Source organism: Panulirus ornatus, chromosome 1, assembly GCF_036320965.1.
Source record: "Panulirus ornatus isolate Po-2019 chromosome 1, ASM3632096v1, whole genome shotgun sequence".
Classification (NCBI taxonomy): Eukaryota; Metazoa; Arthropoda; class Malacostraca; order Decapoda; family Palinuridae; genus Panulirus; species Panulirus ornatus.
This window is the reverse complement of record NC_092224.1, coordinates 513548-540824: the sequence shown is the minus strand read 5'-3', so window position 1 is coordinate 540824 and position 27277 is coordinate 513548. Positions and strand designations below refer to the sequence as shown.

The 27277-nt window shown below is 37.8% G+C and overlaps 1 protein-coding gene across 2 annotated transcripts in view; it reads left to right on the top strand.

The window, feature by feature from the left end:
- Window positions 1-27277, top strand: part of LOC139753343 (ribosomal protein S6 kinase alpha-5-like) — a 258307-nt gene that overhangs the window by 206205 nt on the left and 24825 nt on the right. For both annotated transcript variants that reach the window (XM_071669832.1, XM_071669738.1), the window contains 10 exons: window positions 7822-8040; window positions 10915-11030; window positions 11578-11772; window positions 12249-12352; window positions 13270-13420; window positions 13736-13897; window positions 16922-17041; window positions 18284-18505; window positions 24606-24776; window positions 25276-25491. In XM_071669832.1, coding sequence (XP_071525933.1) covers window positions 7822-8040; window positions 10915-11030; window positions 11578-11772; window positions 12249-12352; window positions 13270-13420; window positions 13736-13897; window positions 16922-17041; window positions 18284-18505; window positions 24606-24776; window positions 25276-25491 — 1676 coding nt within the window. The remainder of the gene's footprint in view (window positions 1-7821; window positions 8041-10914; window positions 11031-11577; window positions 11773-12248; window positions 12353-13269; window positions 13421-13735; window positions 13898-16921; window positions 17042-18283; window positions 18506-24605; window positions 24777-25275; window positions 25492-27277) is intronic.

The following is a 27277-nucleotide window of genomic DNA, read 5'->3' as shown; positions in this document are numbered from 1 at the left end:
CCGAAGTTGTGTTAGACCTATGACCTACTTGCATGCCCAGATCATGACAGTAACAGTCAAGTTTTTAAACATACCGGCAGATGTTGCTGTGGCAGTTTCCTAAGGCAGAGAATTCCAATATATGACAACTCTCTTGCTAAAGAAGAGATTCTTGATTTGTAAATGGATTTTTGGAATTTGAAACTGATCACATGCAACACTGAAAAGAGTGAATTATATATAGTAAGGAATGAGTTATAGTTAAAAATAGAGAAGTATATAAATACGTTTTAACGGGCAAAAGGATACACTTTTATCCATACGAGATACAATTTCATTAAAGCTGTGGTTATTATTGGTTTGCCAAACGTGTTTCCTTCCTATTTCATACAATTCCACATGTACTGGAGGATACAAAGCTATTAGGGTTGTTAGCGTTCTAGATCACACCATCGATCCCCGCGCGACCTACATCCTGCCCCCCTGGCCCACTTGCCTGTTAACACAGTTCTGTTTTTCCCATCTTTCTGTGTCCTGCGCTTCACTCTCTTCTTCCAAACAGGCAGTACGACAAAACATTTCAATATATAGGTTAGATATCACTGGAACAACAGAACAATACTTTTCTTTTGTTTTATGAGATGGTTTTTATACTTATCTATATACATGAACCAATACGGAAGTAATATCTGATTCTTAACACTACCTCGCTGACATGGGAAATGGCGAATAGTATATATATATATATATATATATATATATATATATATATATATATATATATATATATATATATATATATATATATAGGAGCGGGGGATGGAAATCCTCTCATCCCGCTTTTCAATTTTCCAAAAGGAACAAAGAAAGGGGCCAAGTGAAGATATTCCTTCTAAAGCTCAGTCCTTTGTTCTTAACACGTCACCTTGCTTACGCGGGGAATGGCGAATATGTATATATATATATATATATATATATATATATATATATATATATATATATATATATATATATCCCTCGGGATAGGGGAGAAAGAATACTTCCCACGTATTCCCTGCGTGTCGTAGAAGGCGACTAAAAGGGGAGGGAGCGGGGGGGCTGGAAATCCTCCCTTCTCATTATTTTTTTTTAATTTTCCAAAAGAAGGAACAGAGAAGGGGGCCAGGTGAGGATATTCCCTCAAAGGCCCAGTCCTCTGTTCTTAACGCTACCTCGCTAACGCGGGAAATGGCGAATAGTTTAAAAAAAAATTATATATATATATATATATATATATATATATATATATATATATATATATATATATATATATATATATATATTCCTTTTTGTCCACGGGGAAATGAAACACTATAAGTTCCCAAGTGCACTTTCGTGTAATGATCACATCATCAGGGGAGATAAGAAATATGTCAGTTGATATAAACAACGAACAGAGGTAGCAAGGACGCCATTTGGTAAACAAATGACGACCCGAATGGATGTCGGGTGCGTTAAAGTCTGGCAACATACGTATCATAAAATTTATCATGTAGAGAAGAAAGGGAAATGATGATATTCTTTCCTATCTTACTAATGTCTGGTCATCATTCCTGAAAGATTGTGGGGAATCCTTTGTATTTGCCCATGATGTATCAAAAGCTTTTGACTTGGTGTGGCATCGGGCCTCATCTCTAAGCTGCCCTCCCTCGCTTTGCTACCTTGTACTTAGTTTCACCTCTGGCCAATCCAACTCCGTGGTTGTTGATGGATCAGTCTTCCCTCCTCTCTTGATCAACAGCGGTGTCCCTCAAGGTTATGTTATGTCTCCTACATTTATGCTCCTTTTCAACGAGTTCCTTTCTTCTATAAACAACTAGATGCACTCATATTCTGACAGCTCAACAGTGCATTGCTCCACATCCTTCATGTTTGTTCCTTTTCTCACTCGATCTGTCTCTCGTCTTATACGCTTCCTCTGTAAACTCAAACTTAGACATTACATCTAAGTGGAGTAGACAAATCATAGTTAAGTTAATGCCTCCAAAACCTAGTTTCTGCCTCTCTTCATCGAAAATTCTTCAACTTTCCACTTCTGGTTCACTGAAAATCTTAGTATGTTAACATCCACACTATCTAGTTAACTCCACTTTATGGAAGTAGCTACTAAGTCTGACTCTAAGAAATCTAGTGGTTGTCCTGTTCAGATGAAATTTTTCTTCCAAACAGTTGCTCCGTTTATACAATGAATTGATCCGTAGTTATATGGGGTAGTTCTAACTCTGCATCCTTACGCGACAGAAGTTATTCTATAGCGGTCCGACTTATAAACAGTTCCAGGCTAACTTCAAAACTTGGCCCACATGCCCTATGCCGCAGTGTTGGTTTACTTTCCCTATTCTATAGGTATTACTTTGGTTTTCGCTCCTGACCGCTTGCTGCTTGTGTGCCCCCTACCACTAGCTAGACCACGCAATACTCGGCAAGCTACTGCGTCACGTGAATACTGTTTGGCCGTTGATGGCTCGGGAGTGAGTTGTTTCGATAACTTTGCCTTTTTTTCATTTTCATTTTTATTAAGGCCTGTCCTTGGTGTAGACTTTTGCCCATACCTGAAGCCTCCAACGTAAGATGTGTATATAAATAATTTTTCGTACTTGATTTCCGTTTCCGGATTAGCGAGGTATGACCAGGAACAGATGAAGAAAGGCCACATCCGCTCACAACCATTCTCTAGCTGTCATGTGTAATGCATTGAAACCATAGCTCCCTATCCGCAACCAGGCCTATACACCCTATGACCCTCTTTCCATCCAGCAGACCAAGTCTGCACTACTTTCAGCATCAGGGAAATGCGAACTCCTTTGATGAGACTGTACTTTACTCCCAATTAAACAGCCCAGCCAGTCATAGATGACTTTCAACTTGTATGTGTATGGGAGGTACTTACAGAAAAGGAGTGCAAAGGATCGGGAGATGTACAAGATGAGGGAGTAGGAGGTAAAGCGGAAGGTGCATGGATTGAAAAAGAGGGCAGGTATCAGTAAACTTCAGGGAGGAAAGAGGTTTTGGAAGGAGGAAAACAGTGTGAGAAAAACAAGAGAACTCTTGGGAGCATCAGTGAAGGGGCAAATGGATAAGCGGCAACAGGTAATGGTGAGATGGAGTGAGTATTTTGAAAGATTGTAGTTGATGACAGGATGACAGATGTAGGATGTCTGGGTTAGGGAGTTGTGCGCAGTGAGAGTGATGGGAGGGGGTTTTGTGAAGAAAGGAGAGGAAATGAAAGCCTTGCATACGATGAAATGTGTTACGGCTGCCGCCTTGCATACGATGAAATGTGCTACTGCTGCTGGAGTGGATGGTACTGCAGTTCAATTTTTCAAGATCGGGGGCGACTATGTTATTGATTGGTTAGTTAAGATATTCTGTGTCATTGGATGATTGGCGGAATGCATGTATACTGCCACTGTATAAATGCAAAGGAAGTAAAGGTGAGTGTTCAACCAAGAGGTATTAGTTTACTGAGTGGTAAATTGTATGAGAGTGATGATTGAAAGGGTAAAGCATGTACAGAGCAACAGGGACAACAATGGGGTTTCAGGAGCAGTAAAGAATATGAGAAATAGAGAAATAGACGGTTTTGTATGTGGCATTTAAGGATCTGGAGAAAGAATATGATAAGGTTGATAGAGATGCCCTTTGGAAGACTTTATAGATAAATGGCGTAGAAGAAAACCGACTATAAAAGTAACGAGAAGTTTTTATCAAGAATATAAAGCATGTTTTGGAAAGAGGGGCAAGTATGAAGTCTGTTGGGGATGAGAGAGCTTGGGAAGTGAGTCAGTTGTTGTTCGCTGATGATACAGCGCTGGTGGCTGATTCATGTGAGAAACTGCAGAAGCTGGTGACTGAGTTTGGTAAAGTGTGTGAAAGAAGAAAGTTAAGAGTAAATGTGAATAAGAGCAAGGTTATTAGGTACAGTAGGGTTGAGGGTCAAGTCAATTGGGAGGTGAGTTTGAATGGAGAAAAACTGGAGGAAGTGAAGTGTTTTAGATATCTGGGAGTGGATCTGGCAGCGGATGGAACCATGGAAGCGGAAGTGGATCATAGGGTGGGGGAGGGGGCGAAAATTCTGGGGGCCTTGAAGAATGTGTGGAAGTCGAGAACATTATCTCGGAAAGCAAAAATGGGTATGTATGAAGGAATAGTGGTTCCAACAATGTTGTATGGTTGCGAGGCGTGGGCTATGGATAGAGTTGTGCGCAGGAGGATGGATGTGCTGGAAATGAGATGTTTGAGGACAATGTGTGGTGTGAGGTGGTTTGATCGAGTGAGTAACGTAAGGGTAAGAGAGATGTGTGGAAATAAAAAGAGCGTGGTTGAGAGAGCAGAAGAGGGTGTTCTGAAGTGGTTTGGGCACATGGAGAGGATGAGTGAGGAAAGATTGACCAAGAGGATATATGTGTCGGAGGTGGAGGGAACAAGGAGAAGAGGGAGACCAAATTGGAGGTGGAAAGATGGAGTGAAAAAGATTTTGTGTGATCGGGGCCTGAATATGCAGGAGGGTGAAAGGAGGGCAAGGAATAGAGTGAATTGGAGCGATGTGGTATACCGGGGTTGACGTGCTGTCACTGGATTGAATCAAGGCATGTGAAGCGTCTGGGGTAAGCCATGGAAAGCTGTGTAGGTATGTATATTTGCGTGTGTGGACGTATGTATATACATGTGTATGGGGGGGGTTGGGCCATTTCTTTCGTCTGTTTCCTTGCGCTACCTCGCAAACGCGGGAGACAGCGACAAAGTATAATAAAAATAAAAAAATAATAAAGCATGTGTGCGAATGAGTAGTTCCAGGTGACGGTTAGTCTTCGGCTGGTATGTATGATGTCCCCATGGCTAATTTGTTTATGGATAGGGTGGTTAGGCGAGGTATATGCAAGTGTCTTGGAGAGAGAGGAAAGTATGCATTCTGTAGGGGCATGATGGGGGCCTGGGATGCGAGTCAGTTATTTGCTGATGACACAAGAGCTGGTAGACGATTCTAGTAAGAAACTGCAAAAGTTGGTGTCCGAGTTTGGGAGTGTGTGAAAAGAGGAAGTTGAGAATAAATGTGAATAAAAGCAAGATTATTAGGTTTAGTAAGATGGGCCAAATTAGTTGGGGTGTGAGTTTGAATGGTGAAAATTCGAGGAAGCAATGTTTTAGATACCTAGGAATGGACGTTGCAGTGAATTGAATCACAGAAGTTTCTGGGAGCACTGAGAAGTGTGTGGAAAGAAGGGCGAAATCTGGCATGATAAAAGGCACTGTAGTCCCCAAAATGCTGTATGAATGTGATGCATGGGCTACAATCCAGATGCGGAAGAGGGTGTTGGAAGTTAAATATTTGAGCGGTGTGGTAAAAGAATGTGGTTGAGATGGCTGAAGAGGGGGTGCTGAAATGGTTTTGACATACAGAGACAATAAGTGAAGAGAGGTCGACAAAGAGGATATATGTGTAAGACGTGGAGCGCACAAGGAGAAAGAGACCAAATTGGAGATGGAAGGATGGAGTGAAAACAATTTTGAGAGTTCAGGCCAAAATATGCAGGAAGGTAAAAGGCATGCATGGAATACGGTGAATTGGAGAGATCTGTTATACAGTACTCGACATGCTGTAAATGGGCTGAACCGGGGTATATGCAGCAGCCTGGGGTAACCATGGGGGAGTCTGTGGGGGTCCGGTTGTAGATAGTTTCGATGCATTACACATGACAGCAACAAAATGGATGCGAGCGAATGCGACCTTTCTTCATCTGTTCCTGACGATATCTCACTGATGCAGGAAAGAAGTATGAAACGTCCAGGGTAAACCATGGAATGGCCTGTGAGGCCTGGATGTGGATAGGGAGCTGTGATTTTGGTGTATTACACATGACAGCAATAAAATGGATGTGATCGGATGTGGCCTTTCTTCGTATGTTTACTGTTGCAACCTCGCTGTCGCAGGGTGTGCAGGTGCAGTTTCCTGTGGAGCATGGTAGCGCCACGAATGAGTAAAGGCGAGCAAGTATGAATATATATATATATATATATATATATATATATATATATATATATATATATATATATATATATATATATATATGTGTGTGTGTGTGTGTGTGTGTGTGTGTGTGTGTGTAAGAGAGTGGATGGGTCTTTGTTCGTATGTTTGCAGGCGTTACGTCGCTCACGCAGAAAAAACGGCGGTCAAGCATTATTATTATTATTATTATTATTATTATTATTATTATTATTATTATATATATATATATATATATATATATATATATATATATATATATATATATATATATATATATATATAATTTGTTGGAAAGGATCACAATTTTGCGCGTGATCAAGATATTCCTATGAGTCCATGGGGAAAATGAAACACTTATCGTGTTTCATTTTCCCCGTGGACTCATAGGGATATATATATATATATATATATATATATATATATATATATATATATATATATATATATATATATATATATATGCATGCATACATATCCACCATTTTCTGCATTACTAATGTAGAGTCAAGTACAGATGACTGAGCCTTAGAGGGAAATCCTCACTTGGCCTCCTCCATTCCCTCTTCTGGGAAGATAAAGCAGAAGTGGAGGATTTCCATCTCCCCACTCCCATCCCTTTTAGCTGCCTTTGCAACATGCAGTGAATACATGGGAAGTGTGTGTGTGTGTGTGTGTGTGTGTGTGTGTATATATATATATATATATATATATATATATATATATATATATATATATATATATATATATATATATATATGCTGTCAATGGATTGAACCAGGGCATGTGAAGCGTCTGGGCGTTTTGTGGGGCTTTTATGTGGAAAGGGCGCTGTGGTTTGGGTGCATTACACACGACAGCTAGAGACTTGAGTGTGAACGAATGTGGCCTTAGTTGTCTTTTCCTAGCGCTACCTCGCGCGCGTGCGGGGGGAGTGGGGGGTTATCATTTCATGGGTGGCGGGGTGGCGACGGGAATGAATAAAGGCGTCTAGCAAGTATGAATTATGTACATGTGTATATATGTATATGTCCGCGTATCTATACATATGTATACGTTGAAATGTATAGGTATATATATATGTGCGTGTGTGGACGTGTATGTATATACGTGTATGTGGGTGGGTTGGGCAATTCTTTCGTCTGTTTCCTTGCGCTACCTCGCTAACGCGGGAGACAGCGACAAAGTATAAATAAATAAATAAATTATATATATATATATATATATATATATATATATATATATATATATATATATATATATATATATATGAATTCTACACTCATGACAGTGTTTTATTATCTGTTTGTGCACACATGCAGCTTTACAATTATTAGGCCCAATCTCATGCCAGTTTCTTCTTGTCTTAAAAGTTTTTCTAAATATTCATAGGTAGTCACCTTTATTTCCTCCCTCTAAAGCTGTGTGTTTTTAAAAGAAAAATGGTTATGACAGCCAGATAACGTTTTTTTGTAAACACTTTCGTCCATCTGTTTTGAAGGTGTATAAAGAAAAGTTATATTCCTTTTAACTGAAGCACTAAGTCTCAATTGGCTTTTCATAAAAGATTTCTACTATGTTAGGCACAGGGTTCTTGAATTTCTTTAACTTTTAACCTTAGCATATAAAACATAATTGCTTGCCCTTATTTGTATGAGAAAATTATTGAAAAATTAAATTTCTTCTTTTAAGAAGATTCTAGCATATTCCATGCCTGCTATGACCATGAAAACAATGAACAGCAGACATATATTTACCATATTATCTAACAAGGAGTATAATATGTTTCTTCACAGCATATGGAAAAGTGTTCCTGGTGAGAAAAGTTTCTGGTAGAGATGCGGGGAAACTGTATGCCATGAAGGTCTTAAAGAAGGCAACTATTGTGCAAAAGAAAAAGACAACTGAACACACAAAGACGGAACGGCAAGTCCTAGAGGCTGTCAGACAAAGTCCTTTCTTAGTAACACTTCATTATGCCTTCCAAACTGATGCAAAGCTTCATCTTATTCTAGGTTAGTAGAAGATTCTTTATTCTTTTAATAGACCTTGACCATAAAGTACTGTACAGGCATTTCTGATCCTTAGTGCTCTTCAAGAATCATTAAAAACTTTTATTTCAGGTAACCTTGCACAAGATGTCATGTAATTATAGCAATGAGTTGCAGTTCAGTGAAATTTTTAATTATGTGTTTTATTAAACATAAATCTAAGATATTTAGTACAGTACAGAGAAGTTAAAATCATCAAATGCATAAATCTAAATCAAAATTACTCAAATAATCAGAATGGGGTTCAGTCTGAATTTTGAAGATGAGTTAAACATGTTAATAATGTTGTATAATTAAAACCATTTAAATATACATGTATATAATCACCAGACTCCAACTGCATCAGGTTACACAAGTGAAAAGTTACCTTTGGCGAGGCTGTATTATTGGGAGTACAGTCTCGTCAAAAAACTTCTCAATACAAAGGAGTCCATCATTTCCCTGCTACTGGATGTAGTGCAGCCTTGAGCTGCAGGAGCCTCTGGAAAAGAGGTCCTGGTTAACACCAGGGTCTATTCTTAGAAAGGGGATCCCAGGCAATTATACATAATAATATATATATCCTTACAGGTATACCATCTGAATGAGAGAAAAAGAATTAGAATCATATTTTACACTTTGGAGGACAATATACTTAGATACTCCAAATTCAAGATATCTTATTAATTTGATAGGCAGTAAGGGGTTACAATATCTGGACCAATACAGTAAATTTTTTAGAAAGAACCTCAATATGTGGACAAATACATTTTTTTTATATTATTTTTTTTTTTAAGTTTTGAAGTAGATGAATCAAAAACTGTCTGGATATATTGATGGAATTATAATGTAAGTTCTTTTATTACTTAATTTTTAGAAAACAATTTGTCATCCACACCCATAACTTTGAAAATACCTTTTTGTAATGGATTAATTTTGGTATAGATAAATAAATAAAGAATTAATAATAATAATAATAATAATAATAATAATAATAAAAATAATAATAACAATGATAACAGGCAAAGTAACTGTAAAACAGTTATTCATACATGGTACACAAGTATTGTACAGCATAACAGAAAATTATAAGAATACAAATTTTATATGAAAAATGACATTAGGTCCCCTGAAGTTTCTGTGGTGCACAATATCAATTATACCATCTAGCAACAAACGTGAGACAAAATGGGCAATATTAGGGTATGTGCATTTTGTCTTCTTGTCTAGACACTAAAGATGGTTAGAGACCCCTGCTTTCTTAAAGCAAAAAACAATCATAGCACTGTTTAAATCTCCAAGTTTCTGACAACCCTCAACACTGAATTTTCAAATAAATCTTTAAGGGATTCATCAAGAAATTTATTTATTTTTTTTTTTTTTTATTTTTTTTTTTTTTTTGCAGGTCTCCTGGTTTAAAAAGCGGGATATACATAAGTATACGTATGTAAGTAGGAGAGATGGCCAGAGAGCGTTATTGGATTACGTGTTAATTGACAGGCGCGCGAAAGAGAGACTTTTGGATGTTAATGTGCTGAGAGGTGCAACTGGAGGGATGTCTGATCATTATCTTGTGGAGGCTAAGGTGAAGATTTGTATGGGTTTTCAGAAAAGAAGAGTGAATGGTGGGGTGAAGAGGGTGGTGAGAGTAAGTGAGCTTGGGAAGGAGACTTGTGTGAGGAAGTACCAGGAGAGACTGAGTACAGAATGGAAAAAGGTGAGAACAATGGAAGTAAGGGGAGTGGGGGAGGAATGGGATGTATTTAGGGAATCAGTGATGGATTGCCCAAAAGATGCTTGTGGCATGAGAAGAGTGGGAGGTGGGTTGATTAGAAAGGGTAGTGAGTGGTGGGATGAAGAAGTAAGATTATTAGTGAAAGAGAAGAGAGAGGCATTTGGATGATTTTTGCAAGGAAAAAATGCAATTGAGTGGGAGATATATAAAAGAAAGAGACAGGAGGTCAAGAGAAAGGTGCAAGAGGTGAAAAAGAGGGCAAATGAGAGTTGGGGTGAGAGAGTATCATTAAATTTTAGGGAGAATAAAAAGATGTTCTGGAAGGAGGTAAATAAAGTGCGTAAGACAAGGGAGCAAATGGGAACTTCAGTGAAGGGCGCAAATGGGGAGGTGATAACAAGTAGTGGTGATGTGAGAAGGAGATGGAGTGAGTATTCTGAAGGTTTGTTGAATGTGTTTGATGATAGAGTGACAGATATAGGGTGTTTTGGTCGAGGTGATGTGCAAAGTGAGAGGGTTAGGGAAAATGATTTGGTAAACAGAGAAGAGGTAGTAAAAGCTTTGCGGAAGATGAAAGCCGGCAAGGCAGCAGGTTTGGATGGTATTGCAGTGGAATTTATTAAAAAAGGGGGTGACTGTATTATTGACTGGTTGGTAAGGTTATTTAATGTATGTATGACTCATGGTGAGGTGCCTGAGGATTGGCAGAATGCGTGCATAGTGCCATTGTACAAAGGCAAAGGGGATAAGAGTGAGTGCTCAAATTACAGAGGTATAAGTTTGTTGAGTATTCCTGGTAAATTATATGGGAGGGTATTGATTGAGAGGGTGAAGGCAAGAAATTTATACGCTAAAAATATATGATGAGCTATTTTGAATCTCTTCTTCATGATGATTTTGTTAATTTTTCATATCCTTTATGATATTACGTATGCGGGATAAAAACATTAAAACATCATCTGCGATGTCTCAGGTCCATCGAGATACTGTACAGTGTACTTACTACTCTGGATGAACAACAGTTCAGTGAATCTTATGAAAAGTACAAAGCATCATCCAATGCATTATGATGGCTTTGTTTGCATTCTATCATCTTAAGATTATATTTGTATGTTAATTTACAGACTATGTTAGTGGAGGAGAACTCTTTACACACCTGTATCAGCGTGAAAGATTTCGTGAGGATGAGGTGCGTCTCTATATTGGAGAAATTATCCTTGCTCTCGAGCATCTGCACAAAGTGAGTTTTCAGGTTACAAATACTGTACTTCTGATATTCAGTTTTACTTACCATACCTTAGCTTATTTTAGGTTGAACTCAGTACTTTTGCAAAGGTCACAAAATCTTTTTGGGGTGTCTTGATAATCCTTCCCATCCCCAAGTTATGGTAAACAAAATATTTTCAGACTGAAACTTTTCATTATATTTAAAAGATATTAAAAGATATTATCAAAACTTGAATAATTTCTGTTCTGAATTAAAAAGCTTGGAAAATAACTCACAATGCCATATGCCTTTTCCTATCCATTGGGCTGGTCCTACTCTGTTTCTTATACTTTTGCTTCCTTTCAAATTATTCATGGGCACATATATAATTCTTCAGTGCTCCAATCCTTAATTAGAAAAGATTTCCATTCCTTTCAAAACTAACCCACAAAATCCATCTTAACTGCTTGTGCTGGTTTTTAAAAATATGTATTAAAAGAATCAGGTTCTGCTCAGACATCTCCCTTTCTATGTATCTGAATATTCTTGCAGGCTAATTCCTGGACTTCTATCTTTACAGCTGGGCATAATTTATCGTGATATCAAACTTGAGAACATTCTCCTCGACTCAGATGGTCATATCGTGTTAACAGATTTTGGTCTTAGTAAGGATTTTCTTTCACAAGACACAGAACATCGGGCTTACTCTTTTTGTGGTACAATTGAATATATGGCACCTGAAGTAGTTCGAGGAGGATCTCATGGGCATGATCAGGTGAGGATTTATTTTAGAATAATATGACACATTATGAATTTTCTGCAGTGATATCTAATAGTTCATTAAAGCTTTACTGTTTTCAGAGGAAGAGTTCTTAACCAACTAAGGATTATTTTATGTATGTCCAGTGATACACTGCATCATTTGACATGTATTTATGCAAAATACATAAACCAATAAATTGTACATTAACCTTAATAGAAAATAAAATTCTACCTATCAAAGATAGGTTAGGTCAGCTTAAACTAAATCAAGTTTTGTTAGGTATGGTATAAATCCTTTTATGTCAAATTTATGTTTTATGGATAAAAGTGCACATTACTGTGAATTTATGCATCAAATATGATATTTTTAAGAAATATATGTTTAAGTGGAAAAAAATATATATGTTTGAATTGAATGACATTCAGTATGAAATTCAGTCATGATCTTGAATTAAAACTCTATAATTAGATGGACAATTACATTTTCAGGCAGTAGACTGGTGGAGTGTTGGTGTATTGACATACGAGCTACTGACGGGGGCCTCACCTTTCACTGTTGAAGGAGAAAGAAATAACCAGCAAGAGATCTCAAGGTATGCATCTTTTATGTAATCTCAAGAATCTTTAGCCTAATTTTTAGCAGCCATGTAGGTAGAGTAATGATTGCAACTGATGATTGTAGCTCGTACTGACTATTCTATACTTCTTAACTTAGCAGCATTTTAAATGTGAACTTTGATCATTACAACATGCTGAATTGCAACATACTTTTAATGAATGTAGTTTAAAAGTCACATAAATTCTCTTTATTAGTACATGTGACTGAAAATAACATCAGAAGGTTTGTCATGCTGCATGACAAAATTGGAGGTGGAAGGAAGGAGTAAACAAGATTTTGACAGATCAGGGCCTTAACATGCAGGAGGATGAGGGGCGTGCATGGAATAGAGTGAATTGGAACGATGTGGTATTCCAGGGTCGATATGCTGTCAATGGACTGAACCAGGGCATGTGAAACTTCTGGGGAAAACCGAGGAAAGGTCTGTGGGGCCTGGATGTGGATAGGGAGCTGCGGTTTAGGTGCATTATACATTACAGCTGACACGGGTAACAGCGATTATGTATAATAATAATGATAATGATAATAATAATAATAATTTATCAAAAGTTGAGAGAGAAAAGGGAAGAGGGAGACCGGGAAAGAAATGAAAGGATGAAGTGGAGAAGACTGTGGGTACAGCATCAGGGCCTAGGAGGAAATAAAATGAAATGGATTGATGGGAGTGGAGTATGCTGTCAATGGGACAAACCAATGCATATGAAGTGGTTAAGGTTAATCAGGGACTGGTCTGTGGTGCTTGGCAATGAGTGTTAGCCATTCATTTCAGTGAAATGGCAGCGAGAGACAGATTTTGTGAATGAGGCCTTTGTTTGTTCGTTCCTGACATTATCTTGTTTAGTGGAGAAGCAATGGTGAATGAAAAAAGTATAAAAAATAATATGTCAACAGGCGAATACTGAAGACTCAACCACCACTACCAAGTGACCTGTCTCTAGAGGTTCGCGATTTCATTTCTCGCCTACTTGTGAAAGATCCCCGTCAACGGCTAGGAGGAGGACCACGTGATGCTAAAGAAGTTAAAGAGCATGAATTCTTTAAAGTAAGTCAAGTCACCGTAAGTGCATGACATGCCCATAATAAAAATTGCTTATAAAAGCCTGGGATTATATGGTGAACATACTGATGGGTAACACTACTTTGTTTTGGATCCTAGGAGTCCATATATGATATTCAAATAATATCAAAACCTTATCAAGTACACTTAAAAATCTTTTGAACTGTGTTAAATATCTGAACATATTATTTTTCATTGTGAAAATAATTGTGCAATCTTCAGTGTATGGAATGTAGATTAAATGATAAACATCATGTTTTATGAGTTATAAATAGACCAACTGGATATATGTATCAACAGAATCTCAACTGGGAAGACCTCGCTCAGAAGAAAGTACCTGCCCCATTTGTACCAAGAATAAGTGATGAGTTGGATGTTAGTAATTTCTCTGAAGAATTCACAGCAATGGTTCCCCAGGATTCTCCTGCAATTGTTCCTCCAGATATTGACAAAATATTTAATGTAAGTGCTGACAAAGAAATTGCATGTCCTCTTTTCCCATCAGAAATTTTTCAGTAATTTAACTTGTGAATATCTTTTAAACACACTAATAATCATTTATCTGATAAAGCCCAGAAAGATAGTACAATTTGTATTCAATCTTTCATTGACATATATGAGAGTTCATATCTCCAATTTTTTTTCAATAACGAGACCCTCGTTTCTTAGAAACATGTTCAGAGAGAAATCCTATGATATACACACACTCTTACAAATGCACACACATACAAACAGACAGACACACACACACACATACACATATATATATATTTTATCTATATTTATTATACTTTGTCACTGTCTCCCCTGTTAGCGAGGTAGCGAGTAGGTAGTGAAAGGGTAAGAGAGAGGTGTGGTAATAAAAAGAGTGTGGTTGACAGAGCAGAAGAGTGTGTGTTGGAATGGTTTGTAAATATGGAGAGAATGAGTAAGGAAAGATTGACAAAGATGATATATGTGTTGGAAGTGGAGGGAACAATGAGATGGAAGGATGAGGTGATAAAAGATTTTGAGCAATCAGGGCCTGAACATACAGGAAGGTGAAAGGCGTGCAAGGAATCAGAGAGAATTGGAACTATGTGGTATACTGGGGTCGATGTGCTGTCAATGGATTCAACCAGGGCATGTGAAGCGTCTGGGGTAAACCATGGAAAGGTCTGTGGGGCCTGGATGTGGAGAGGGAGGTGTGGTTTCAGTGCATTACACATGACAGCTACAGACTGAGTGTGAACGAATGTGGCCTTTTTTGTTTGTTCCTGGCGCTGTCTCGCTGGAGGAGGAGATGGGGGATGTTATTTCCTGTGTGGCAGGGTGGGAATGGGAATGGATGAAGGCAGCAAATAAGGATACATACATGTGTATATATGTGTATGTCTGTGTATGTATATGTTGAAATGTATATGTATGTATGTATATGTGCATGTGAGTGTTTATGTATATTCATGTGCATGTGGGTGGGTTGGGCCATTCCCCATCTGTTTCCTTGCGGCAAGGCAGCGAGTTTGGATGGTATTGCAGTGGAATTCATAAAAAAAAAGGTTACTGTGTTGTTGATGGGTTAGTAAGGATATTCAGTGCATGTGTGGATCATGGTGAAGTGCCTGAGGATTGGCAGAAGGCATGCATAGTGCCATTGTACAAAGGCAAAGGGGATAAAGGTGAGTGTTCAAATTACAGAAGCATAAGTTTGTTGAGTATTCCTGGGAAATTATATGGGAGGGTATTGATTGAGAGGGTTAAGGCATGTACAGAGCATCAGATTGGGGAAGAGCAGTGTGGTTTCAGAAATGGTAAAAGATGTGTGGATCAGGTGTATGCTTTGAATAATGTAGGTGAAAAATACTTAGAAAAACGTATGGATTTGTATGTAGCATTTATGGATCTGGAAAAGGCATATGATAAGGTGGATAGAGACGCTTTGTGAAAGGTTTTAAGAGTAAGTTGCTAGAAGCAATGAAAAGTTTTTATCGAAGATGTACGGCATGTGTATGAGTGGGAAGAGAGGAAAGTGATTGGTTCTCAGTGAATGTCGGTCTGCGGCAGGGGTGCATAATGTCTCCATGGCTGTTTGATTTGTTTATGGATGGGGTTGTTAGGGAAGTGACTGCAAGAGTTTTGGAGAGAGGGGTAAGTATGTAGTCTGTTCTGGATGAGAGGGTTTGGGAAGCGAGTCAGGTTGTTGTTTGCTGATGATACAGCGCTGGTGGCTGATTTGGGTGAGAAACTGCAGAAGCTGGTGACTGACTTTGATAAAGTGTGTGAAAGAAGAAAGCTGGGAGTAAATGTGAATAAGAGCAAGGTTATTAGGTACAGTAGGGTTGAGGGACAAGTCAATTGGTATGAATGGAGAAAAACTGGAGGAAGTGAAGTGTTTTAGATACCTGGAAGTGGAATTGGCAGCGGATGGAACCATGGAAGCGGAAGTGAGTCACAGGGTGGGGGAGGGGGCGAAGGTTCTGGGAGCATTGAAAAATGTGTTGAATGTGAAAACGTTATCTCGGAAAGCAAAAATGGGTATGTATGAAGGAATAGTGGTTCCAACAATGTTATATGGTTGCGAGATGTGGGCTATAGATAGGGTTGTGCAGAGGAGGGTGGATGTGTTGGAAATGAGATGTTTGAGGACAATATGTGGTGAGAGGTGGTATAATCGAGTAAGTAATGAAAGGGTAAGAGAGATGTTTGGTAATAAAAAGAGTGTGGTTGAGAGAGCAGAAGTGGGTGTTTTGAAATGGTTTGGACACATGGAGAGAATGAGTGAGGAAAGATTGACAAAGAGGATGTATGAGTCAGAGGTGGAGGGAAGAAGTGGGAGACCAAATTGGAGGTGGAAGGATGGAGTGAAAAAGATTTTGAGCGATTGGAGCCTGAACATGCAGGAGGGTGAAAGGCGTGCAAGGAGTAGAGTGAATTCGAACGATGTGGTATACCATGGTTGATGTGCTGTCAATGAATTGAACTAGGGCATGTGAAGCATCTGGGGTAAACCATGGAAAGTTTTGTGGGGCCTGGATGTGGAAAGGGAGCTGTGGTTTCGGTGCATTATACATGACAGCTAGAGACTAGGGAGCTGTGGTTTCGGTGCATTATACATGACAGCTAGAGACTGAGTGTGAACGAATGTGGCCTTTGTGGTCTTTTCCTAGCACTACCTCACGTGCATGCAGGGGGAGGGGGGGTTGGCAACGGGAATGAATAAAGGCAGCAAGTATGAATCAAGTACATGTGTATATATGTATATGTCTGTGTATGTATATATATTTATATGTTGAAATGTATAGGTATGTATATGTGTGTGTGTGGATGTGTATGTATATACATGTGTATGTGGGTGGGTTGGGCCATTCTTTCGTCTGTTTCTTTGCACTACCTCGCTAATGTGGGAGACAGCGACAAAGTATAATAAATAAATAAATATATATATATATTTATACTTGGTCTTCGTGTATTCTAAAGTAGGTTTGTCAAAGATGTTTTCTCCAACAGGGGTATTCGTATGTGGCACCATCGATTCTCTTCACAGAAAATGTTATCAGTGATTCTCTTTTTAAGATGTCACCAGACAGAAGACCCTCCACAAATAATCTCATGGCTTGTAGTTTCAAGGTTAGCAGAAGTCCATGTTATATATTATCATATTAATTATTATAAAGTTTCATTAAGTAGGAGTAAGTAGTTGTTTGCATGATTTAAAAAGAATTCACTATACTGGTAAAAGGTCACCTTTTTCTGAATTTACCCATGATTTCAATTCAATTCCGATTTATCTAGTAGAATCATCTCAGCTCAAAAGATCATTCATAAATACCCTTAAGTCCAGCAATCCAAACTGAACTATATCTTTAATATACAAAAAAATCATAATTAATCACTTTAAACAATAACTATGGTCATTATGTATGACATATTATTCATCCTTCTATTTTTCCACACAAAACATCACTGCATACGATCGACATTTAGTTTCTGGCATCGTAACAAGGAATACCATTAGTCTTCAATGATATGCGTAGTAAATCTGTTTATGCTTTTCTTGGTCATACTTTCATTCATACAGAGAAGATTTTCACCTAACTCTAACCCACCTTACTTTCTATGTAAACATATGATTTAAAAATTTCTTCAAAAAAAATTTTCTGCCAAATGTTTTGCACTTTACCCACTATTTTCTGACAAATTCAGATTCTTCCAAACTCTCATTTTCTCTTCTATCCACTGACTTAAATCTTAATTCCACCATGCTGAATCTCTTTTCCACAAGATTAACACGAAGTTCTATAAACCTTTGCAACCTCTGATAATGCATTCTTAAACTGCCTCCACTTCATCTTATACTCACCTTACACCACTTTCTAATTTTACTAATTTATGCTTTTTGTTTTTCTTTTCTTTTGCTTCTCCAGTCCTGTATCAGCTACAGTGAAAGGTTATCATACATATTACTACTTTTCAGTCTGACAAACCCCTCCCAACACTTCCCTGGGCTGAATGTCATATGCACTATCTATCATATTCCTTCTGGGTAATCTCATTTAAAGAAAATTTTATTCTCCCCTAGGTATCTTGATCATTACTTAAAAACATTAAAGCAAATGGGTGGCCTAAGTAATAAACAGATCAAGAGAAAGTAATCCTGGATGAAAAGTGAAATAATTTGTTTTGCAAAATACTTATGTACAAGTCAATAACAAGTCTTTTGTAGTCTAAAGAGAAAAGCACATTATGATAAGCCAGTTATACTTCATTTTAAAGCTTTTCTTTGGATATTGTACTTAATAATTGTGCCTTTAAACTTAAAAGCTGAGAGGTATGTTGAAATGAGAACTTAATAACAGGCATATTTTCCAGGAGTCTGCATTTTTTCAACTCTATGAACTGGACCTACGAGACAGTATATTAGGAGAAGGCAGTTTTAGTGTATGTCGTGAATGCATCCAGAAATCCACTGGGCGGCATTATGCTGTCAAGATTGTTTCACGGAGGTTGGACTGCCAACAAGAGATCAATCTTCTTCGTGCATGTCAAGGACATTCCAACATTGTATCCTTCCATGAAGTATTTTATGATGAGGTAAATTACCATTATTTATAAACCAAGAGCACATTTTTGCAAACATATCAATTGTTTAAGATGGCTATGAAACATTGACTTAAGCACTATGTTCTCACGGTACAGATTTCGTACACATAATCCTATAACTTGCTAGTCAACAGTGAATATGATCTTATCTCATTTTTGCCATTTTCTGAGGCTGATGGAGCATCTAGAAAAGATAAAGCCAAAACTCTTATCCTTGTTTTCATTAAGCCAAATGTTTTTCATTTAAAAACTTCATATAATCAGAAATACTTTAGAATTTCTAAAAGGCCTCCTTATACTTAATTTTTGTTTCTTACCCATGGTAACTGCACATCTTTGCAATCTTACTTTACTTTACTCCCTCACTCCTCTCTCTTTGTACCCAATGTTTTCATGCCATCTTCGGTCAACCTTTCCAGCTCTTAATCATCTTATCCTTCATGTACAGAATGTCTCTGTTCCCATTTCTATCTTGCTCTTAACTCATCTCCCTAACAGTTAGTACCACTTCAGTATCCTTAATAGGCCCTCATAAAAAGCATCAACATCAGCTTGTGTGTTCGAGTAATATTCATACCATATCAGACATTATGAATAAACTTATTTACATCTTTGGGAGGAATGCAAGTCTCTTACATCTGCTTGCAGCCTTTCTTTTAAAGGATGTAACTTCTATATACAACACAAAATGATCATTAAGCAATTACTTAACAACTCTAAAAGTTCCCCCATTTTTAAAGCATCCGAAAGGCATACATAATCTAGTTTTGCACCGAACATATGTATAGGTTCTTCTTCCCTGAGTAGTTGGACCTCTGGATAGTCCTTCAAAAACTATTACTACTTTATGCCATCTGTGCGAGTCCTTCTAGTACTAAAATCCCCTAATGCTAGAGTAAGTACTCTAAATATGCAGTTTGGCAGGTTATTCTCATCCAAGCTATTTTGGCTAATGTAAAAATTGACAATATTAATGGCATCCTCCCTTACTCATGACAGAAACTTTGGGAAGTCAAGTGTTAATAATGTGATATGTGGCACTGATGTGTCTTGAGAATTAGTCAGAATCTGTTTTCATTCTTGAATAGGCAACAGTGTGTTTGTAGTAAACATTTGTAAGAACATTTTACCATTTATGGTTAACAGTCTTCAAATTTTAAAATAGCTGTGCACAAATGTAAGTCCTAGGATAGACAATTATCATCCTCATTGCATATGAAATCAGCAGTAGAGTATGTTTGATGTAACATACAACTTTTTAAATTCAAGTAAATTACCACCTGTAAATTTACTTGTAAGTTCACTGTTGCATTGCCAATTGGCCAGTCCCATTTGTAAGTCTTCAGGAGCATGAACATGAACAGCAAATGGAGATGTAAATTCTTGTAGTTCCATTTCAAGGGTATGTACAGGCATATCTTGAATCAAATTCTTCTTTCAAAGCATGTACATCATCTACTTATTTAGTCACACTGTATTTGCTGATGGCACATGCATTGTTTCTGATAACTGATTTTCCCATAAGTAGATGAATTTTTAATCCTTTAATATGATCAACATATGATAGAGTTGATAGAGATGCTCTGTGGAAGGTATTAAGAATATATGGTGTGGGAGGCAAGTTGTTAGAAGCAGTGAAAAGTTTTTATCGAGGATGTAAGGCATGTGTACGTGTAGGAAGAGAGGAAAGTGATTGGTTCTCAGTGAATGTAGGTTTGCGGCAGGGGTGTGTGATGTCTCCATGGTTGTTTAATTTGTTTATGGATGGGGTTGTTAGGGAGGTAAATGCAAGAGTTTTGGAAAGAGGGGCAAGTATGAAGTCTGTTGGGGATGAGAGAGCTTGGGAAGTGAGTCAGTTGTTGTTCGCTGATGATACAGCGCTGGTGGCGGATTCATGTGAGAAACTGCAGAAGCTGGTGACGGAGTTTGGTAAAGTGTGTGGAAGAAGAAAGTTAAGAGTAAATGTCAATAAGAGCAAGGTTATTAGGTACAGTAGGGTTGAGGGTCAAGTCAATTGGGAGGTGAGTTTGAATGGTGAGAGGCTGGAGGAAGTGAAGTGTTTTAGATATCTGGGAGTGGATCTGTCAGCGGATGGAACCATGGAAGCGGAAGTGGATCATAGGGTGGGGGAGGGGGCGAAAATTTTGGGAGCCTTGAAAAATGTGTGGAAGTCGAGAACATTATCCCGGAAAGCAAAAATGGGTATGTTTGAAGGAATAGTAGTTCCAACAATGTTGTATGGTTGCGAGGCGTGGGCTATGGATAGAGTTGTGCGCAGGAGGATGGATGTGCTGGAAATGAGATGTTTGAGGACAATGTGTGGTGTGAGGTGGTTTGATCGAGTAAGTAACGTAAGGGTAAGAGAGATGTGTGGAAATAAAAAGAGCGTGGTTGAGAGAGCAGAAGAGGGTGTTTTGAAATGGTTTGGGCACATGGAGAGAATGAGTGAGGAAAGATTGACCAAGAGGATATATGTGTCGGAGGTGAAGGGAACGAGGAGAAGAGGGAGACCAAATTGGAGGTGGAAAGATGGAGTGAAGGGGATTTTGTGTGATCGGGGCCTGAACATGCAGGAGGGTGAAAGGAGGGCAAGGAATAGAGTGAATTGGAGCGATGTGGTATACAGGGGTTGACGTGCTGTCAGTGGATTGAATCAAGGCATGTGAAGCGTCTGGGGTAAACCATGGAAAGCTGTGTAGGTATGTATATTTGCGTGTGTGGACGTGTGTATGTACATGTGTATGGGGGGGGTTGGGCCATTTCTTTCGTCTGTTTCCTTGCGCTACCTCGCAAACGCGGGAGACAGCGACAAAGTATAAAAAAGAAAAAAAAAAAAAAAAAAAATGATCAACAAGATTAACAAGCTAATCTTTTCCTTAAAGCTTAGTGTCCATTCACTGAGATGACCAGTCAAATCTACCAAAACATCTACAAGCCAGTTATTGCTCAATAATTCTTCTACCAGCTTCCTTGCAGATCAATGAACAGTCTTACCTCATCAAGAAATTCATTCCAGTGCTTAGCCATCACACTTTGCAATGAGAGGTGATGTCGTAGTAATCTGAATGAGAATCTTAAGTGATCCCTTAAACTGTCATTATATGATTCACTTTGATATGTTTGATGCACAAGTTTTCTTAGTGAATAATGCAATGCAAGCAACAATCAGAGTTCCATCCTTCTTCCTCTCATTCAGCTACATGTCTTGTAGCACTACCATCATTTAACCCAGCCATTGCTGCAGCTCCACATGTTGTACCAGCAAATTTCTGTAACTTTAAATTGTGTTTTAAAACAGTGTCCATCACTTCAGTGAACACATTTTCACCTGTAGCAGTACCTTTCAAGTTAGCTAAATGCAACAGTTCTTCAATTGCTTCAAAATTTGAAACTGTGCCATATACAAAAATTGCAAGCTGAGCAGTATCACTAACATCTGTAGATTCATCCACACAAATACAATAAGACTCAAGTTTATTAATTATGTCCATTGTTTGTTTATGTTGTCTGCCATGTCATCAATCCTTCAAGTAACTGTCTGCTGATAGAGATTTATATTAGAAAATAACTGTTTCTTTTTCATGACTCAAAATTTCTGTTGCAGTTATAAGACTCTCTTTTATAAACTCCCCCACCTGCATATGGAATGAGATATTTAGCAATTAGCTCACTGATAGCATAACTTTTGTACTACCTTCAGCATTAGTATTGATTTTGGTGAATAATTCTTTTTGTCCACTGTACCACTTCATTAACAAAGTTACTTTATCTTTATGTAGCTGTCCTTTAATTGCATTATATTTTTCTGCAAGTTTTAATGTGTAGCGACAGCATATATTATATTCTTTCGTCACAGCGACAGATTCTGAACATATCAAGCATACTGGTCTGGCTTTGAAACACACAAAAGTATTTTCCAGTCTAATCAGACTCTTTATTCACTATCATCTTTCATAACAGACTGTGCCATAATGTGTATTGAAATCAATATCAGTGTGATCATAAAATAACAGTTGATACACTATGTATGAATCGGAGCACACAATCACTTGCTTGCCCTTTCATGGGTAACTGAAACATGACAGAGTGGCAGAATTAGGCTTGTTGGTGAGTGCAAAGTATGAACGTTTACATTACATAGTTGGGACTGGTGCTCTCTTGAGCAGAGCAATTTACTCTATACAAACTACAGGTTATTTTGTATCAGTACCAGCATGTTTATAAAACTGAAGCCAATATTAAAAGTAAAAATTGGCTTGGATCATCTTTTTTATTACATAAATGTACGTCAGTTTAAATCAAATTTACTTGAAGCATGCATTTATACATTAATAATGCCAAACACTCATGGGCCAGATGAAATTGCTTGGCAGGCCAGATGTGGCCCACAGACCATAGTTTGGCCATCCCTGTTCTAGTCAATTGTAATTACAGACTTAAGGAGATAATTCTTTACAGTATTTGAGAATATCCCACACACAGAGCATTCCTAGATATCATGACTGGCAAAGTGAAAGCGTTAGGTCAACGATTATTTGGTCAACATAAAAAGATATACTCCCTTAATTAATGTCATGAGCGAAATGAAAACCCCATCCCTTCCTTATCCCTCATTTCTGCATCTCATCCTTTAACATAAGAATGCACACACTAGTGTTTCTGTTTCATCTACCATAAACATTACACATCAGTGTTTCAAGCTTAGTTGAATTTACCATCATCATCCCTCTACAACCTGGTTCCAGATACCTGGAAAAAGAAAAAAAAGACTTGTATACCTCTATGCCTTTTCCTTACAAAAGCTTCCATTGCAATCATTACCCAGTCTTTTCTATAACTAGTTTTGTAACTGCATCATTAATGGGACCAATCCATTTATGTCAGAACACATAATATCTTTACCATAATCAATGTATCATCAGTTATCTTTTCTTCTTTTGATTAAAACTATTGTTATCCGCACTCTTTGAGTTTCCCGTTTCATGCCGTTGTTTTCCTTCCTACTTTCATGAATTCTTTCATGAGCCCCACATCAATGAATTCAAGCTGGGCTTGGATGTCTTATACTGACACTGCCTTGCCATTCTGTGCTTCTCTATCTTTGGATATTCAATCCAGCTTCTCCAGTTTTTCATGTGCTAGAGGCAATAAATTTGGCCTCTTCTCCCATCGACTTTCATGTGGCACTTTTTCTGACAATGACAAACTTGCTAATTACATCCACCTGAAGCTCTTCCTTCCATCAAGCAACATGTAATACTCTTGATTTGAGTGCTAAAGATTCCCACAAAACCAGACATGTGGAACAAATTTCTGTCTCCAGACATTATGTCCCCACCTACTGTACCGAGAAATAAGAATAACTGTTCTGTGTATTTATTTATACTTCTACAGCCATGACCAACAATGTATACCTTGTCTAGAACCTCTCCTTGTATTAGAGCAATAAGTAAATGCTTTTCCAATGACTGGCATTGAGTTTCTTGCAGAAGCACTAGACCCAACTTACCCAAACCACCTCATAACCAACCACTAACCCTCAAGTACTGCAGAAATAAAAGACTTACCCCTGCTTCACAGTGCAACAGCCTATATGTTCAGATCCCCACTTCCCAAGCAAAGGCACAATGAGCAATGTACACATTGTAATGACTTGAGAAGCACTAAATAACACAGCCCCCACACAGACATACACACAACTTTCTTCATGACCTTAAGTCCTACTTAGTGGACACTATCAGCTTCCTCTGCACTGTGGGAGCTAATTAGAGAGGATCCTGTGGCAGGAAGAGTTGGGTAAAGAAGATGTAGGTGTTACAGGCCTGCCTAAAAGTGGTTACACAAGTGAAAAGTCACCTATGGCATGGCTCTTTTATTGTCAATAGATGAAAAGGAATAAAGTCTTTACAAGGAACTTCTTGCTCCAAATGGGACTTATAATTTCCCTGCCCTTGTATGCAGTATCCCCCCCTCAAAAAGGGGGTCTTGGAGTTATAGGATAATGATGTATGTATATATATATATATGTATGTATATATTCATTGGGAAATTAAGATTAAATAATCTTTTTGTACCTTTCACTTTCTTACAGGCACATACTTATATAATCATGGAACTCCTGGAAGGAGGGGAATTACTTCAACGGATCAGAAAACATAAGCGATTCACAGAAGCACAAGCATCAGTGATTATGAGAAGCTTAGTATCTGCAGTTCATTATATGCATAAAAAAGGCATTGTACACAGAGACCTGAAACCTGAGGTAAAAAAAAAAATTTGCTACCAAATTCAAATATTCATCTTATTTCTCTTGTTAGATGTATTTATAGCTTCAACAGTGCCCTCATGTAATATAGTCAAAAGCTTTCAAAATGGTATACTAAGCTGAGTATTTTTTAACAAATGTTAAGCAGAATGAAGAGATGTCAGGAAATAGTAATGAAGGTGAACCTTTGACTGTGATACTAACATTTCAACCTTTATCCTTGGATCTTGAGAAAATGAGAGTTGATTAAGAATGGAATCCATTGTAGATTTGCAGTTCAAAGTCAGATTACATATGTTGACACTCTAGGTCTTTTACCACATAAATGCTGTTCAGATTTCCCCCTACCTTCTGAGATTATCAGTAATATGCATGATTTTAAATGTTCATCACTTTTTGTAGTCTACAGAAAACTGACCAGTCATACTACTAGATATACAAATCATTAATCATATATAAGTATAATTATTCTACATATTTCTTTTTCCTTCCATAGAATCTCCTGTTCAGAAATTCATCTGAAGATTCGGAGATTAAGATTGTAGACTTTGGGTTTGCTCGCATGATGCCAGATAAGGATAAGGATGGAAGCATGAAAACACCATGCTTCACCCTTCATTATGCAGCTCCTGAGGTTTTACGTCAAGCAGTTCAACAAGGAGCAGCTGGCTATGACGAGACCTGTGATTGGTGGAGCTTAGGTGTTATTCTAGTGAGTTCAAACAAATTACATATTTCTTTGAATTATAAGTCTGTTATCTTGGTTGCAGCTTCAGGTTGTCGTTTTACCATCCATTCATTTTCTTAAAATTAATACTCTGATGCAAAACAGATTCAGATCTATGAAATTCAACACATCACATTAGATATATTTTTGTTTGTAGATTTTCACCACTTTTTGTGTGTATCTTTAAACTGATTGAACATAGTCCATAAAAAATCATTCTCATACCTCTAAAATATTGATATTTTTTTGTAGATTTTCTCCACTTTTTGTGTGAATCTTCAAATTGATTCAACATAGCCCATTAAAATCATTCTCATACCTCTAAATATTTTTGAGATGTAAAAGCAGTTGAAAGTGACTGTGCATGTTATTAGTGGCTGCATCATCTGGTACTACAAAACATGTTATTTCTACCACTCCAAAGGAATTTAAAGGAAGAAAATTATCCCTACTGCTGAAACTCATCTTTCTAATACTGACCAACATGGCAAGGTCATTTCAGGTGAAAGAAAAAAGTAAAAGAAAATGAAAGTAGAAATTATTCTGGGCTCTGCAGGCATTTCTACACCTGACTCTTAAAGGGAAAAAGGTTATACAAATTATATGAAGAGGCAAAGTCAAGAGATGGAAGAGAAATCCATAGCTTTGCTGTTCAAGGCAAGATTTAGGCATCATAAAGGCCAATCCTTGAGTGCCCAGTCTTCACACAGAAACTGTGAGAAGTAGCAGCAGACACATGCTATGGATCCAAACATTGGGGGTGGGGATATATGCAGACAGTTCATGAGAACAACAGCCAAATTGATAACTAATGCTACCTCACTAAAGCAGAAAAAGGCAAGCTTAAAATAGTAATGAAAAACATAGAGAGTGGACCCTCTTAATGGTAAAAGGATATTGTTGTTCAGCTTATAAACTGGTGGATGGTACCATTTTGCTTGGGTTACCACATTTTCTGGTCAGGAGCAACTTATCCTGGTGGGCGGTAATTTTTCCAAGGGCCACCATGTTCACCTGGGTAACAAACAAACAAAAGAATATTGCCCCTTCATGAGATGATCAATTAACCAAAATTTGGCACTATAGATGAACAGTGGATGGTATGAGCAGCAAAATTCCTAGGCATAGGATATACCTTGTGATTTGTAATGTGTAAAACTATGAAAGAGTTGATAGACTCTATGTAGGGATGGCCAAGACACTCCATAGGCAATATACAAATATGCATGCAAAAATCTCAACACAGACAAAAGTTTGAGCTACAGCAGGTACCTAATATCTACATGAAGCTGCTTCTCAACTGAACAAATCCAAAAGCATGACCAGCAAGCTTCACCAAGATACCAAATCAGCTTTTGCCAATCTTATCAAAGTGACTGTCTCTTTCTTCTTATTGAATTCAGCAAATTGCAACAATAAAAGTCAACAGTTCATATCAAGATGTGCCCTCTGATACTGATTCAACTCAATTTGACAGTCGTAGGTAGTTTTTCGAGATGTTTTACTGGCAAGAAGGTGGTCAGTTGAGAAAGCTGAGTGGGTTGTCTGCTGGAGTCAGCTGAAGATATTGCCTTAGCCTTAGCCTTTATTTACAATGAAAGAATGGAAATGTCCAAAATATAGGTAAACAAGATCAGGGAGGATTTACCTATTGAAGTTTCATCAAAGATGACCCCCACATGACTTGATGATTAAATAAAATTAGTTGCAAACTAGGCTTTATTAGATGAAGATCTCCACTTCCACGACAGTATCAATAGGGATGACCTCT